Here is a 17,439-nt window from a genome sequence, read left to right on the forward strand (position 1 = left end):
ATCACACACCAAAGCATTCTGTAATTCCATGAGCGAAGTGGAGATGTTTTTGTCCAGTGCTTTTCTTCTGGATTAATTGGCATGCTAGTGAGTCTCCCTTGGTAAAATTTTTCATGCTCATAGTTTTCTTGTTTTCAAACTTTACCTCTTATAAGTACCTAATTCCTAGTATTAGATCTTTCTATTTTCAGAGTCATGGAGAACTATTAGCAAGTCACTTATGTTGCTGTAAATAAGTCTTAAAGTGACTTGTCTGAAAGCAGTAGGTAGAACAATTTTTTTCCATTTATTTATTTTGAAGAGTGTAGGTTCAGTAACATGTAGATGAGGATGACCAAGGAAATATTTGTGTATTGAAAATGTTAAAGTAGTTCCTTTCAGCACCCCCTTTTTTTTGGGGGGGGTACGCGGGCCTTTCCCGTTGCGGAGCACAGGCTCCAGACGCGCAGGCTCAGTGGCCATGGCTCACGGGCCCAGCGGCTCCACGGCATGTGGGATCTTCCCGGACTGGGGCACGAACCCGCGTCCCCTGTATCGGCAGGCGGACTCTCAACCACTGCGCCACCAGGGAAGCCCCTCAGCACCCCTTTAATCAAAGCACCTGTCAGGGAAAACCCACTTTGGACCCATGTTCATATAGTCATAAACAGAGTGTATGTATAAAAGAAGTCTGGATAGATTCAGTGTTAAGGAAAATCATATAAACTGGGGAAAAAGTCAAAAGGCTGACCACATGCCCTTTTAATGTCATCTTCGAGCATTTTTTAACAGGTTCACCCAAGGATTATTTAACTCTCTGCAACATGGTTCTCAAAGTCTAGTCCCCAAACATCAGCATCACCTGGGAACTTGTTAGAAATGCAACTTCATGGACCCTACCCCATACCTACTAAATAGGAAACTCAGAAATGGGTCGCAGCAATCTGTGTTGTAACAAGTCCTTCAGCTACTTCTGATACAACTGAAGTTTGAGAACTACAGCTCGAGGGGAATGGTAACTATAACATCTGAATAGTAAACCAATAATATTAATAAATAATGCTCACAGTATGGAGAAGTAAAAGTAGCTTTTTAGTCATGCATAAAATACAGGCACCCCCAATTAGAATGGGTGCTTGTTTTATCTTGTATCAAACAGTCGCGCTTCTCTTCTAGTGCTAGGGTCTACGTGAGTAGACACCGCAGTTGTGGGAAAGTGGCGTAGAAACCAAACCAGAATTTGGCATCGCTTCACTGTTTTACCGTCGTCTTTGCAAAAGTAGACGAGAATGCCTTGTAATTCTACCACTGCCTTTCATATGTGAAAATTTCTTCTGATTTCATAGGAATCTTGGGAAACATGTGAGCCAATTAGTGATTTTAGGGAATGTTGGTTCTGTGTATAGGGTGCCTGTCAGATTATCCAGTTTCCCACAGATGCCTTTTTGGCCTGTGCCTTGTTTTGAAACTTGCTCCATTGATCATATCTCCTGTGTGATTAGAAGCCTTTAGTGTTTGGGGAAAGAAGCCGGTGAGGACAGCCATCAGCTCTGGGAGGAACGAGCTTATTAAGTAACATGTCTGTCCAAGTCTGACGTGGGCATATTTGGTCCTGTGGTGCTTGATGAGAACCGATCTGGGAGTGACACCCTTTCTAACTCCACTTCTGTGTTACGATGATATTCAGACTGTCTAGAGCCCCAGTGACCTCATATTTTGAAGGCAGGCCGAGAAAGGTCCTAATGAGTAGAAAACCTCCATTTATAAGTTTTCTTGAAGGAAGGGTATTTATTTTATCATATGTCACCGTGATGATGATGGGCCTTTTAACTGTGGAAGGTCTTCTGTTGTCAGACTGCCCTGTACTGTACAAGATTTCCAGTGACTCATCCCCTCTCTAATGTCATAGGTGGGTGTGTTAAACAACCATGTGATGTCATTCTGGCTACTGTGTGGAATGAATTGCTTGCACATAGGTGTAGTTCTTCAAAGTTTAGGACCTGATATTTTATCTAGGCATAGTCCATATAAAAGTTACTTTCCTTGCCCAATAACGTATGGTCATTTTGTTTGTTTGTTTGTTTTTTAATAAAGTTTGTAAATACTACTCTTTACATAGCTTGCTTTTCTTGGAACTTGAAAACAGCAAATAAAGGTATGTAATTTGAAAATGAGTTTTCTTGTTTTTCTGAGAATTCTGGTAAAGATATTGTTTGCTTTCCAGAACTCGGATAAATAGACTGTTTATTCTTTAAGATACAGAAATTGCCAAAATTCATTGACCTCTGCAGTCTCTGATCTCACCATAAATTTAATTTATTTGTGGACCTTGCATTAAGATAATTGGGAGGGGAATTGAAGACCCTTTGCTTTAAACAAATTCAAAATAGGAAATATGTAAATTTTAAAAATGATAAAATTAGGGGCTCTTGGCAAAGGCTTTACAATATTGATTTCTTCAAGTAACAGGAATTTTAAAGTATCCAATTTGCAACAAATAATGTAAGCATTACGTGCATGATTGGGTCACAGAAAATTTGACACACCAGTGTCTTTGACCTCTTGTTGCTGCACCAACTGTACAGAGGTTGTATGTTGAATTCTGTGCCCTCTCTCCCCCCTGCTTCATTTGTTCCTGTAGGGTAATTTTCCCCCCACTTTCCTTATAAATTGAGGTGGAGAAGCACAATTTAACTTTTTAGTATGACTTTATATAGCTGTCAAGATAGTATGATGCTGAAATTAAAGCTTCCATACGTGACAAAACAGACCTTGGAAATTTTGGATGAGAGGATTCTCCTACTTCTTTGGATAAGGAGTAGGGGGATATTTTTTGGCTTTCTTAAAGGTCAAGATATTTGAGAAGTCATTTCAGGAAGCCCTTATTTAAGATAATCCTTAAGGATTGATTTATCATTGTCACTGGTCCCAGTTTACTTTCTTTGGAGAGCCTGGAGAACAAATAAAGGGTCCTGTCTATATTAGAGGTAGAGTGTGACCCAGAGCCTTGTGGAAAAGAGATCCTAAGAATAGCCTTCTGTTCAATTTACTTATCTCTCTGTCTGTTCTAGGTCTGTGGCTTTAATTAATTAAGATTTAGGTTGTAGGGCTTCCCTGGTGGTGCAGTGGTTGAGAGTCCGCCTGCCGATGCAGGGGACACGGGTTCGTGCCCTGTTCCGGGAAGATCCCACATGCTGTGGAGCGGCTGGGCCCGTGAGCCATGGCCGCTGAGCCTGCACGTCCAGAGCCTGTGCTCCACAACAGTGAGAGGCCCGCAGAAAAAAAGAGAGAGAGAGAGAGAGAGAGAGAGAGAGAGAGAGAGAGAGAGAAAGGGAGAGAGGGAGAGAGAGAGGGAGGGAGGGAGGAAGGAAGGAAGGAAGGAAGGAAGAATGGAGGGAGGGAAGGAGGGAGGAAGAAGGAAGGAAGGAAGAAAGAAAGAAAAAGAAAGAAAGAAAGAAAGAAAATAAAGATTTAGGTTGTAAATCAACTATATTTCAATTAAAAAAATTTTTTTAATACAAAGGAACTTAAAAAAAAAAGATTTAGGAAAGAACTTTTTCAGCTTTGAAACACTCAGACCTTTTGAGGTGCCTGACTTGTCTGTGGTAACTACTCAGAAGGAATGTATCTGTGTGCATGAAGAACAATCTAGAGAATGAGTATAAGCTATGCCTCGGTATTCTCATCTGTAAAATGAAAATAAAGGAACTTCTTTGGTGGTCCAGTGGTTAAGACTCCACACCTCCACTGCAGTGGGCACGGGTTTGATCCCTGGTCTGGGAACTAAGATCCTACATGTTGTGTGGTATGGCCAAAAACAAAAAAAACATAAAATGGAGGTAAAACTAGAGTTTTGGAAGGATTAAATTACTTAATACATGCAGAGTACTTAGAAATGTGCTTAGCATATAATAAATGCTCAGTAAATATTAGTCATTATCATTAGTAGCAGTAGTAATAGGGTTTTTTTAAGTCTTTTAACTTTATTTTTTATTAATTAATTTTATTTTTGTCTGCGTTGGGTCTTCGTTGCTGCACGCAGGCTTTCTCTAGTTGCAGCGAGTGTGGGCTACTCTTCATTGTGGTGCACGGGTTTCTCATTGCAGTGGCTTCTCTTGTTGCAGAGCATGGGCTCTAGGCGCACGGGCTTCAGTAGTTGTGGCACACGGGCTTCAGTACTTGTGGCACATGGGCTCCGTAGTTGTGGCACACGGGCTTAGTTGCTCTGCGGCATGTGGCAGCTTCCCGGACCAGGGCTCAAACCCGTGTCCCTTGCATTGGCAGGCAAATTCTTAACCACTGCACCACCAGGGAAGTCCCAGTAATAGTTTTAAGTAGCAGTAATTGTAATTTCTCTTAAAAGTCAGTCAGGTCACCCATCCATCCCTACCACCTTCCCCATACCCTGTGAACATAGGCATAGAATTTATAAAGTTAAAATCGTTTGTCTAAAGTAGTACTGTCTCTGTAATGCTGGAAATGTTGTGTATCTGTACTTTCCAGTTCAGTAGTCACTAGCACATGTGGCTAAATGGTGACTGTGTTGGGCATGCAGGTCTAAAGTATAGTCTTTACTTGGGTTTGATTTTACATGTTGTTATGTTTTACAAACACTCTTTTTGATTCTATGACTAGTTTTTCCCCTTAAGAGGTATGTATTCTTATACTACATTTGTAATCTCTTTACACCCAGCAGTGGTAAACATTGGTTTGCCTTGCCTCATAAAGTATTGGTAATTTATTTCAAAAGATATTATAGGAAATACATAGTACACATGAAAGAGCAAACCCTAACTAGTCTTATCATGTTAACCATTGGTTTTTGTTTCCAAATCATAATTCGGTATATTTGAGTTACCCTTCTGGGACTTGGGAAGACCTCCTTTTCATATCATGTAGCATCAGTTACAATTTCATTTCTATTGTACTTTCTTGAGCTAAATAGTTACTCTGCCAGGAATACTGTAATCATATTGTAGTAGTTAAATATGTCCACCAGTTCAGTTCTGTTCTCATAAACTTTGTGCCATGTAGAAAGCAGTACTATCAGATGTCTGTGGCCAATTGACCTGGTATTAACGTCATATTAATTTGCTTTAGCAATGATAATAACAGTACCAGGGACTGTCCTAAATGCATTATGTGATTTAAGTCATTTAATTTTCCCAACCACTCTTTTATATGGATATTCCTTGATCTATTTAAACACTGCAAATAAGCATCCTTGTATCTTTTCTTTTTTCATTTACCCAGCTATCTTGTTAGATTAATCCCTAGAAATGGAATTTCTGATTCAAAGCATATGCACTTAAACTTTTTTGATACAAACTACTCATTTTAAGTTAAAAATCCTATTTTTGTTTGTTTCCATGTTTTGCTTATTGGGGGAACCTTGGTATGCTGCTTCACTTTTCTGTGGGGGGAGGGTGCGCCTTGCCACTTGCGGGATCTTAGTTCAACAACCAGGGATAGAACCTGGGCCCTCGGCAGTGAAAGCACAGAATCCTAACCACTGGACCACCAGGGAATTCTCTGCTTCTTCACTTTATACACTCAATTTAAAAGCTGGGATTTCCAGTATCTCAAATTCAAATCCAAATTTTAGTCTGGAAAGTTTTTAAGCTACTACTCTGCTGAAGTCTGTTACATATTTTATTAGCTTTTTCCAACTTTTTCACAGTACTTAGGAGTTCCAAAGTAGGGGCAAGAACTTGAAGCTTTGTTTGGTATTTCACAAATTAAATCATTTGGGGGTAACACTAGCATTTTAACTAGACTGTTGTATTAGTTAGGCTTTCTAGTTGGGCTAGGAGGCTTCCTCCTAGGAGGGCAAAAGTTTTTAACCAGAAATCATGAGATTGTATGAAAGACAACATATCATGAGTAGCCCCCTTAGTCGTGATTCCTGTGAGATATGAGGATAGCAAGAAGTGACTCATGGAATACTTCACCTAGTGTCTCAGCAAGAACCATTCCTAGAGAAGACTTGTTTCTGTGGTCAGATCCTGGTCTGGATTGATGTGTGTTCTATTAGAAAAGTATTCAAAATATCTGATGCTCGCTCCATATTCTGAGTGCCGGTACCTTCCTAGTAAATCATGTTGTTACTCCTTTTTTTTTTTTTTTTTTAACCACACCACGAGGCTTGTGGGATCTCTTAGTTCCCTGACCAGGAGTTAAACCCAGGCCCTCAGCAATGAGAGCACAGAGTCCTAACCGCTAAACTGCCAGGGACTTTCCTCATGTTGTTACTCTTAAGTTGCATCCCAGGGAAGACAGTCCTCTTCTTCACCTTCTCAACCTCAGGACTGTGTAATCGACACCATTAAAGCAGACTGAGTAGGGCTTTTCAAACTGTGTTCCCATACCCCTTGCTGAAGGGGGAGGCCAAGTTATCCACTTAACTTGGAGCACCTCAACAGCTATCATGTTAATATACTGCTGGGCTTCTTTCTGCTTAAGATTTCCTTTGAAAAATAGATCCTGTAGCTTTAACAACAACAAAAATTCTTTTTAATACTCCAGTATTAGTAAATACTGGATGAGACAAATTACTTGGGTCTTAAGCAAACTAAAGGTGGCAGGTAGAGTAAGAGATTGGGAGAAATAGTTATTGTTTCAAAGACAAGAAGCTCTGACAAATGATGCTCCTTGTGGGACATTTGTTAGCCGTACAGTTTTCCAGCATAAGCCAGATTTCTATTGTTTTGAAATGTGAAATCATGGCTCAGAGGTCCAGCCTGGAGGGCCTTAGTAGCCACTCTTGGCTGCAGTTTCATTGGAATGCTTTCATATCAAGCCTTGAAAGTCCGCTTCCATTGTGCTAGTGAGGCCCATAGCTAGGGGCCCAAAGGTCACTATGTTAACATTTGACTTATAGGACAAATGAGAACTGCATTCTGCCTTTTTTTTTTAAACCTGTGTTTGTTAGCAGCAGTTATTTTTAAGTTGTATCTAGCCTCTATATATACTCCTCCCCGGATCCTTTACATGCTTTCGTTTGTGATCTCTGTTAGGCTTATTGAAGGGACGGACAGGAGAGTCAACATTTATTGAGTACCTGCTATGTGCCCGGCACTGTGCTAGGTGCTTTGAATATACTGTTTAATACTCAGAACAACCTTATGAGATATATACACTCATCCCTAATTTCAGGTGAGCAAACTAAGCCTGAGAGAGACTAAGTAACTTTCCTCTCTTTCAGGTTTCCTTACTTCAGTTATAAAAGACGTATAAATTGGGGATGGTTTTCTCTCAGACCTGCAAACCCAGTTTTGTCTCCTCCTCTCCCTTATGCTTTGTAGTATTGGTTCCTGTTTTGCCACTCTTCCAGGAAAAGGTGATCTATAGACAGCCTACTTATGGTTTTTTGTGAGGCCCTGAATCCTAACCATGCTGTTATTGACTTCTCCCAGGGTCCTATCCTTCCCCCAAAGCTGGCGCGACTCTGGTTGTATACAAGGACCTGCTGGTGCTGTTTGGTGGTTGGACACGGCCAAGCCCTTACCCCCTACACCAACCAGAGAGGTTCTTTGATGAAATACATACTTACTCACCCTCTAAAAACTGGTAAGCCACAAAGATAAGATCCTTTCAATCTGGAGTAGAAGATTTAAAATGTTTGGATTCCTTACCTTTTTTTGTGTGTCCAGGAACCTCTTTGAGAATTTGATGAAAGCTTTGGACTCTTTTCCCAGAAAAACAAAATTTTTACATATGCACAGATTTTGCCTACAGTTTCAGAGGGTTTACAGGACCCCCTTAAAACTTGAAGTTAAGAACGCTTATTCCAAAGAGAAAATGTAGAAGACATTTATTCCTCTTCCAAGAAAAATGAATGAGACAGTTGAAGAATAGAGAGCTCTTCAGCTTTGGCTACTGATTCCCCAGGAGTGCTGTGGACCCAGATGATTCTTTACTCCCTGCTTTGTCCCCAAGACTGACTCCCAGTTGTTTTACAAACTTGTCTTTTTTAAATGACAGTAACCTCTGTTCCTTGTAATGGACTACTTAGTACAGGGCTCTTGGCAGCCGCCACTGATCAGATCAGGCCTCTAGGAAGAAATAGCAGGTGGTGTTCCTCAGCAAACTAGTCCGAAGCAGCTAAGGAACCATTATGGAATCCCTTGTCATTGTTTTCTCATCACTCTGCCTCCAAGCCATACACATTGAGAAGCTGAAAGTGTATATAACGCTAGCAGATTCGTAGAAAAGGCATAAATACCTTGTGGCATCCTCCATATATTATCCTAACAGTTTCTCTACTGAAGGTGATAGGATTGTCATTTTAAATGGAAGCCTGCTTACTCTTTTCCACCTTAAACACATAAGACCAGAAGCAGAGGGGCTGACTTCTTGGCTTCCTCCTGTCTTTCTGTATTAGGTGGAACTGCATTGTGACAACCCATGGCCCACCTCCCATGGCGGGGCATTCTTCTTGTGTGATAGACGATAAAATGATTGTCTTTGGTGGCTCCCTAGGATCCCGGCAGATGTAAGTATATTTGGTTTGCTCGCCATCAACCTGAGCGTAAATACTCCTGGAAGAGTAAACTAGGTCAGAAAAGTAAACTAGTCAGGGTCAGTATTCCTGAGCATGGTTCTAATTAATCCAATAATTATCTCACCCCCTACTATTCCGTTTTTTGATTCTAGTCATAGACCAATAAGTTGAAAAACTTGCTCCATAGAATCAGGGCTGTGTAGAATCTCTGTTTTGCTTGATACGTGGTTCAGTTCAGTGCGATCAAGTTCTGATGGGGCCTCCACCTTGTCTGTTTCTACCTGTGCCTACAGAAGGCCACCCTCCAGGAAGCAGAGTACTTTTCCTTCTTCTCCTTTATGGCCCAGCTTTAGAGAAGGAGAGAGGTAGATTGACAGGACAGGTGGAAATGGTTCACTCTCCAAATAGGATGGATTGAGGGAATGGGTAGGAGCAAGAAAACTGTGTCAGGCCTGACATCCCCTGTGAGGTGGTTCTCCCTGCCCACTGCCCTCCACCTCTGGCCACGACTGGCCAGCCTAGGCCAGACCCAGAGCAGAGTCTGTGAATCACTGTGTGTCTGCTTTGGCTGTGGTTTGAAATGGAAGTTGATGAGCTGTCAGCAATAAAACCATTCCAGATCCAACCCTGTTCCCCCTCAGGGTACTTTCCATCTTCTTATTTTAAAACGGTATGGAGGAGACAATGTGAGCTCTACCCTCCAGATGAGAGGGTTTAGGGCTTAAGGTATTGGAGCTCTTCCTCCTGTGTTTCTGTGTGTGAATAAATGACCATAGAGAGGGGACTGTAAAATAGAGACTGCCATTTAGGAGTCTGTCCTTGCCATACTGGTCCCTTGAGGGTTGGAGATGCCAATTTGTCCTTGATAAAACTGCAGCTTTCATTAGCCATGGTGAAATTACCTTTTGTAGCCAAAGTCAATAAATCTTTATCTCCTGGACAATGATAGAACTGCCTTTTGAATAATTTTTTTCTCTTCCTTGTGGGTTTTGCCTTTGAAAGACTATATCATGACTAGTATCTATTTCCTGCTATCACCAATTAATTAACTCTAACTTTAGGTATTATTGTTTGGCTACAGACATGACTCAAATGAGGCCTTATGGGTCAATGGAAAGAGCAAAGGTTTGAAGCTCTCCTTTCCAGGGAAAGGAGGGGAAGAAAAATATAGCTGAGTGCTAGCTATGAGCATGGCACTCTTGGGGGGCATCCTTATGAATGTAACTTCATTTATATCAGTTCTTGTGGTCCCTGAGAGCTCCCAACTGCTTCATTCTTTTGTCCTTGTCTTATAGGAGCAACGACGTCTGGGTCCTTGACCTCGAGCAGTGGGCGTGGTCCAAGCCGAACATCTCTGGCCCTAGTCCTCATCCTCGAGGTGGCCAATCTCAGGTGCTCAGAAATTAAAATAACTATTCAGCAAACACTGTAGCATCTTTCAGTTAGGACAGGAGAGGGAGGAGGGAGGCACGTAAGATGCCAACATACATAAGCCAGAGAGAATTTATCATTCTTTCTTGCTGATATTTATTTTTCAACTTCTAATGGGTTATCATTATTTTTGTTGGCTTTATATTATGCCTCTCCTGAAAGCATTTACTTTGCTTTTTTATTTTTCAAGAGAACCTGCATTTTATGTGGTTGGCACTCTCATGTTAATAATGTTTGATCAACAAAGAATCCATTCAGGTGAATCATCAGTAATTTGTTTACAAGGATCAGAATTGACATGGTTTGGGTAATGGGAATCTTATGGTAAATAGAATACTCTCATTTGGGAGCTGAGTAGACTATTTTCATTTACCACTGAAGTATAGGAGGTCAGATGCCTGTGTCTTTGTAGGTTTATTTTAAATTTCTTCATCTCCCCAGATTGTCATAGATGATGCAACTATTTTAATCCTTGGAGGGTGTGGTGGTCCCAATGCTGTGAGTATTGCTGGTATGGCGTTCCCATGCACATGCTGCTAAGTATTCAAAATTTGCTTCCCCTGTCTCATCTTGTAAAAGTGTACAAGGCCATTTCTGTAGCATTTTTATTTAGAAGATACCTTTTCCACTTTGGGTATGTAGCCTTTGTATTTTCTGGCCTTCTTCTCCACTCTCTTTTTGTGGAGGGAAGCTTTTCATCAGAGACATTCGTCTATTGAATATTCATATCTAAAGTCTTAATAACTCCCACTTAGTCTTTGGGCTATAAGGTTTGCTGCTGTCATTTTTTTCAAGGATGGGTGGGACAGAAAAGCAGGTGGATAATGGCCAGAGTTCACATGGAATGTATTTAAGAATGCAGATTCAGGGCTTCCCTGGTGGCACAGTGATTGAGAGTCCGCCTGCCGATGCAGGGGACATGGGTTCGTGCCCTGGTCCGGGAAGATCCCACATGCCGTGGAGCGGCTGGGCCCGTGGGCCATGGCCACTGAGCCTGCGCATCTGGAGCCTGTGCTCCACAACGGGAGAGGCCACAGCGGTGAGAGGCCCGCGTACCGCAAAAAAAAAAAAAAAAAAAAGAATGCAGATTCAGACGTGCTGGATATATATTATTTACCCTTTCATCAGTGTACACACACACAGATACACATACACACATAAAACCACAGGCAAAATTCAAAACCACTTAAAATTGATTCATGGGGTCACAAATACAGTTTCACGTGCCAGGCCAGTGGTAATATATGAATGAATGAATGGCTAGAGATTTTGCTATTCTTTCTGACGAATTCACACACTCTATGACAGGCAGCACAGCTTTGAGATTCCAGCTCTGTGTATGTGTTTTGTGACGTGTACCACACCTGAGTCCTGTTGTTGGTGCTTCTCTTACAGCTGTTCAAGGATGCTTGGTTGTTGCACATGCACTCAGGTCCCTGGGCCTGGCAACCACTCAAGGTGGAAAATGAAGACCATGGGGCCCCAGAACTGTGGTGCCATCCAGCTTGCCGAGTAAGTAGGGAGCTGACAGGCCAGCAGAAGGAGAGTCCTAAACTCTAAAGCCAAATTAACTCATCAGATTTCCAAGCAACTTTGTATGGAAATTGAAAACCCCTTGATGTCACAAAAGAGGTGGACATTGACCATAGCTTTTTGGGTATTTCTCACATACATGAGCCACTAGATGGAAAAACTTAACATGGGCCCCACTTATCCTTTAAGCCCCAGCTTTAAGCATCTCTTTGTCTCTAAAACTTTCCCCAGGGTCCCCCAAACAAATACTTGATTCCTTCCTCCACTCTACCCCTATTCTGTAGAGATAATTCAAATGGTAGCACATGTCTCCCTGTAGCAACAAATTGTTCCCATCTATCCCCACATCTAGCCTAGAGGGCAGACTGCAATCTTTTCACCTCTACATCTCAGGTACCTACAAAACACGTGGCACATCCCAGATGCTCGTGATAAAATGTTTGATGGTTAAGTGAGTGATCAGAACTGAGCACAGGTTTTTTGTCTTCCAGGTAGGGCAGTGCGTGGTGGTCTTCAGCCAGGCTCCTAGTGGGCGAGCCCCACTCAGCCCCAGTTTGAACTCTCGCCCATCACCTATCAGTGCCACTCCTCCAGCCCTAGTTCCCGAACCTCGAGAATACCGCTCTCAGTCTCCGGTAAGGAGTATGGATGAAGCTCCCTGTGTTAACGGCCGCTGGGGAACACTGAGGCCCAGAGCGCAAAGACAGACCCCCTCAAGTTCCCGAGAAGGAAGCCTTTCCCCAGCCAGAGGCGATGGCTCTCCCATCCTCAATGGTGGGAATTTATCTCCAGGATCAGCAGCTGTAGGTGGCTCTTCCTTGGACAGTCCTGTACAGGCTATATCTCCTAGCACTCCATCTACCACTGAAGGATATGACCTAAAAATGGGACTTTCTTTGGCCCCCCGACGAGGGTCACTACCAGATCAGAAAGATCTAAGATTGGGATCAATGGATCTGAACTGGGATCCGAAACCTGCTTCCAGTAGCAGTCACATGGATGGTGTGGACAACAGAACAGTTGGGGGAAGTTTGAGACACCCTCCTGAACAGACAAATGGTGTGCATACCCCACCGCACGTGGCCAGTGCCCTTGCAGGAGCAGTTTCCCCAGGTGCCCTGCGTCGGAGCCTAGAAGCCATCAAAGCAATGTCGTCCAAAGGCCCCCCAGCCTCCGCAGCACTAAGTCCTCCTCTGGGGTCTTCTCCAGGCTCCCCTGGGAGCCAGAACCTGAGCAGTGGAGAAACAGTGCCCGTTCCCCGCCCAGGGCCTGCCCAAGGAGATGGACATTCCTTACCTCCCATTGCCCGGCGCCTGGGCCACCACCCTCCACAGTCCCTAAATGTTGGCAAACCCTTGTACCAGAGTATGAACTGCAAGCCCATGCAGATGTACGTGCTGGACATTAAAGACACCAAGGAGAAGGGGCGAGTCAAATGGAAAGTATTTAATAGCAGTTCTGTGGTTGGACCTCCCGAAACCAGCCTGCATACAGTGGTACAAGGCAGGGGTGAACTCATCATATTTGGAGGACTTATGGACAAGAAGCAGAATGTGAAGTACTATCCAAAAACAAACGCCTTGTACTTTGTGCGAGCAAAGAGATAATATGTTCTAAAACCCTTTCCCTTCCTGTGGCTTTTAATTTGGAATTTTCCAGCGTGCAAGCATTTGGACTGAGAATTGAGAAAACAAGGGACAAAATTACTCTCATAAACCAAACCCCAATTCCCAACCTCACTCACTCCAGGCTGGGATCAAATCTCCATTAAGAAAAGAATTATATAAATATATATTATATAGCCAACTCTGTTTACAAAGAGGGAGAGATCTCCGTCCTGGTTCAGATAAAATTGTTGCTGTGTTTTAGCAGAGGCTGTGCTGCCTTTTTCTACTTTGCTGATAACTAGACCAAGAATTTAGGGAATAGATTAATACCAGAACCTTACTAAAGAAACTGAAGAGCCACCTGTAAATCTTTGGCCTTCTTAGAGTTAGAAAAAGAAAGGGCATGTGTAAGATGCACGACTAGAGGTTTCAGATTCCCATGCTTCAGGGGCTGGCAGGGTAAAAGTAACCTGTAGAAAACTGTTCTTCTCCCCGCCCTGCCCCGCCCGCAGAGGACCTGTGAAAACTTCTCTTTGCAGTAATGCCCTGTGCCTGGCCCTATTCTGCTCTTTGTGACTGAGGAAAGTTACCTAACAAGGGATTTTGTTCCACGTTTGTGTGCCGGGATCATCGTGAAACAAAGTTTATGCAGAAACACCTAGTGTCCATTGGTTTTTGCTCTCTCCATGTTTCAGAAAACATTCTGGTGTCTGATTGTGGAATTTTCTGACAATCATTTCGTTGCAGTTGCCAAAAACCACATTTGTTCTCTTTTTCTTTCCCTTAAAACCTGATCCTCAGAGGCTGCCTTTGCTATTTATAGGCTGCTTTTCTTCCCTCCTCCCTCCCTCCCTCCCTCTTTTTCTTTAATATGTGGATTTTTTAAGCCCTAAAACCTTTCGCACTTTCTTTTATTAAGCTTGGGTGCCCAGAGAAATCTCTTAGAAATATTTCTGGAATCCATTTTCTGGTGTCACTAGGGGACCAGTAGGGAATTCTGAGATGCCAGTATCATGAGAAATCCTTGAAGCATCAAAAGATACTGTTTTACCTTACAGGCTTCTTTTTATTTCCAAAGCACGTTGGACACACCCATCCATGTTTATGGAACGTGGAAATGGATCTTGGGAAAGAATCCCAATAACGGTTCCTTCTAGAAATGACTTTTGCCCTTGTTTGTGACATGCATTTTTCTGCCTGGCTGTTGACTGGTGATTGGGTTGAATATCATGTGCTTGGCCTCTCTGATGCGTGGCTGACCTTGGGAGCAGCTCCTTCTTTGTCATTGTCATGTTTACCTGTCACCCAAACAAGGCTTGGGTTTTTACTTTCATGTCATTTCTGAGATAAGGTGTAACCAACCAGAGCATTTTCTTTGGTTGACACAGGAAATGACAAGTTACCGGGTTCTAAACCACGGCCTGGACATTGGAGACATTGGCACCACTTAAATGTGGATTTTCTTGGTGATTTCTCATCAGTAGAAAGAGGATTTTTATTTTGCCTTTAGGGTTGAAATTTCAAAACACGGCATTTCTCATGCCCACACTCCCCTTTTTCTTGTTAGCATTTCCCAAGCGCAAGCCTGCTACAGCTGGCCCTGGGTCCTGGCTCTCAGCCAGCTCTTAGCAGTCTGTCTGATAAGTCTGTTTTCTCCTGTTAACGTCATGTTAAATCCTTTCCCCTAGCCATTAGCTCTACAATGTGGTCTTGGTGGGAAAGCGCGCCTGGTGCCAAGCCCAGGAAAGGGCCAGCTCATGGGGAGGGGTATGTGTTCCAGAAACTGCTCTATGTGCTCCCTTAGATGAGGAAACTACCATGTGCCTACTTACTGTGGTGTCCAACTGCTCAGAGCTCAGCACTTAGCTTTCCAGACTCTCTGCTCTGGGCCTGTTGCCAGTCCTTCTTTGGCAAAGACTGTTTGATCGTGTGGGGGTCCTTATTCACAAGAGAAAGCTAGCCTAGAAGATCAGCAATTTTGGCGTTACTGCTATTGCTGAACCTTGTTTATGACATTGCATTTGTGCATGGACAGTGCCTCCAAACTCAGTTCCTACTTAAATATAAAGTATTTGGAAGCCTGCAAGTTCAGAATCTCAACTTTGTAATCTTTCCTTTTGTCCTGTGGCCTTCCTAAGCCAGCTGTTAACTTGTTGATTCCTTCTACTTTCCCCAAGTAGGCAGGCAACAGAGACGATGATTCTCTTAGAAAGTAACCTGGCTCCTCGGAACTCCATGGCGTCCCAGTATTACCCATGCCACTTGGAACCAGACTGTCTGTTTACAGCTCTTGAAGAAGAATCCGCCTCTTCCGCACCTGGTGGTGTGGGTCCTGGTGGCTCCTGGGCGTTGTGGCCGTGTATCTTGGGAGAGTGACTCAACATAGTCAAGGTGACTGTCTCCTCCGGCCCTTGTGAAGCCGCCCCATGCAGTGGAACTTCAGGCGTCTCAGCTGAGGTGACCATTTCCACGGCGCCATGGATGCTTCAGTCAGATCAGATTTAACCACAACTCCGGTTTTGACATGATGCCGACTTTGTCTTAAAATTCACTGAGGAAAATGAGGCAAAATATTTTTTTAAACCCTCAGGAGCACCTAAAGTAAATATTTATCCATATTTAAGTATTTAAAATACATTTTGTTTCTACTTGAAGCTTTAACCCCCTTCCATTCCTGCAAGTGTGCCTTTGAGAGCCCCCATGTCACATTGACTCCACTGGCCACCTCATTGACGTTGTGAGAATTTTAGTCTCTTCCCATCCTCTTGAACAGAGCTTCCTGTTTTCTCATTTTGCAGGCTGTGCAGCAGAGAGGGTTCTGTATTTTTGCTCATGTTTCTGCCCTGCTGCTACACTTCGGTGGTGGGTTCCACAAACCACCACCCACCCACCCACCGCACCCACCATACATTTGGAAGCACACATTTGGTATCAAAACAAGCTTAAATTCTAGTTGTAAGGCAATACTGGGCTTACTCTCCTCCCAGCCCTCTGGAGATTGATTTCATTTTAATGTTTGAGTTTTCTATCAAGAGCTGAAACCACGAACTATCCTAGGAACTGTGTCCAAACTCTTTAAAATAGAAGAAGAGGAAGAAGAAAGAAAAGCAACTGAAGTCTTGACTTTGGAGGACAGAAAGCCACCAGCTGATGGAGAACAAAGGGATGCTTCCTTTTCCTTTCTCTTTATTTTTCTGGATTTCCTCCTGCTTTGCTTCTTCAGAGTGACATTCCTGGTTGGTTTGTCTGTCTGTCCTTGTCCTTGTAATGATCCTGGTATGGTGATGTGCTCTGCTTTGCATTATCTGTGGTCTCTTACCAGCGCACAAGTCAGTGGGGAGGAGCTGAACACACCCAGGGGCAAGGAAGCCGAACTTCAAAGCCTGTACCCCATGCAGCCTCCCCATGAACTGCAGAAGGCATGTTCTGCATGGTCACCAGTAAGTGGCTCCCTCCACCATGTTCACTGTCAAATGAAAGCAACCCTTAGGCATTGGCTCCACTGTACTCTCTCTCTCCTCGCTCTGCTCCCTTCCCACCAACCAGGGTTCATGTCAGTGCACACCTGTTGTGCCCTGACGAAGCTGGTGCTGTGAGTGATGTTTCCCATACAGCTCAGGGGTCCTGGGTGGCTTACCCTGAGATGATCATTTTAGGCACATAACAGTGTAGGAATGAAAAGTGGATTTGATTTCATTGATATTTAAATCTCTGTCGATTTTATTTTTTGTTTATGTTTTCCCCAATGACTTTTTAGCAGTTTAACAAATAAAACAAAATGGATAGAATTGTCTTAACTGTTTTATTAGTATGAAAGAAAGAAAGCTGTGACGAAAAGCAATTGGAGATTGAAGTTGGAAGCAAGGTAGTTGGAAAGATTCTCCTCCTCTAGGAGGTTGCCCGTCCATGACGACGTCATTTAATAAAGCAGCTCTCTCCATCATGCTTGAAGGACTCAGTGTTTCAGAGCCTCAGTACCACCCTGCATTGGAGACCCAAGAGAGGTGATGAGCTTGGAGCAGAGCCCAGGGACCAGGATGACATCTACGCCATCACTGGCCTCCTAAGCAAAGATGAAGACACGGGGCCTCCGGGTCTTGAAACAGCATAGCAAATGGGGGTTCAGAACACAGGCCTGAGCCCTATAGGCCTGTGGCTAATTCTGCCTTCCGCTATTTACTACTTAATCTTGGTTACAAGTTTCCTATCTATAAATATAGTTTCTATTTTATAGGATCATGAGGATTAATTAAAGTTGTATATGGAGAGCACCAGCACAGTGCCTGGCACATAATAAATGCTTAATAAATGGTGGCTGTTATTTATAATTAGCCCTTGAAGAAAATACGTGATCTTGAATGAAAGTGCTGGGCAATGTGTGTAAAT

The 17,439-nt window shown here is 43.1% G+C and overlaps 1 protein-coding gene across 1 annotated transcript in view; it reads left to right on the forward strand.

Moving 5' to 3' along the window:
* FBXO42 (F-box protein 42) overlaps positions 1 to 13,917 on the forward strand; it is a 94,391-nt gene extending 80,474 nt beyond the window's left edge. The window contains exons 5-10 of the mRNA XM_082832754.1: positions 7,395 to 7,548; positions 8,363 to 8,473; positions 9,778 to 9,874; positions 10,355 to 10,411; positions 11,309 to 11,425; positions 11,938 to 13,917. Coding sequence (XP_082688880.1) covers positions 7,395 to 7,548; positions 8,363 to 8,473; positions 9,778 to 9,874; positions 10,355 to 10,411; positions 11,309 to 11,425; positions 11,938 to 13,053 — 1,652 coding nt within the window. The 3' untranslated portion in view covers positions 13,054 to 13,917. The remainder of the gene's footprint in view (positions 1 to 7,394; positions 7,549 to 8,362; positions 8,474 to 9,777; positions 9,875 to 10,354; positions 10,412 to 11,308; positions 11,426 to 11,937) is intronic.
* The last annotated feature ends 3,522 nt before the right edge of the window (positions 13,918 to 17,439 follow it).

The sequence above is a fragment of the Leucopleurus acutus genome (genome assembly GCF_964270905.1).
Source record: "Leucopleurus acutus genome assembly, chromosome: 2".
Classification (NCBI taxonomy): Eukaryota; Metazoa; Chordata; class Mammalia; order Artiodactyla; family Delphinidae; genus Leucopleurus; species Leucopleurus acutus.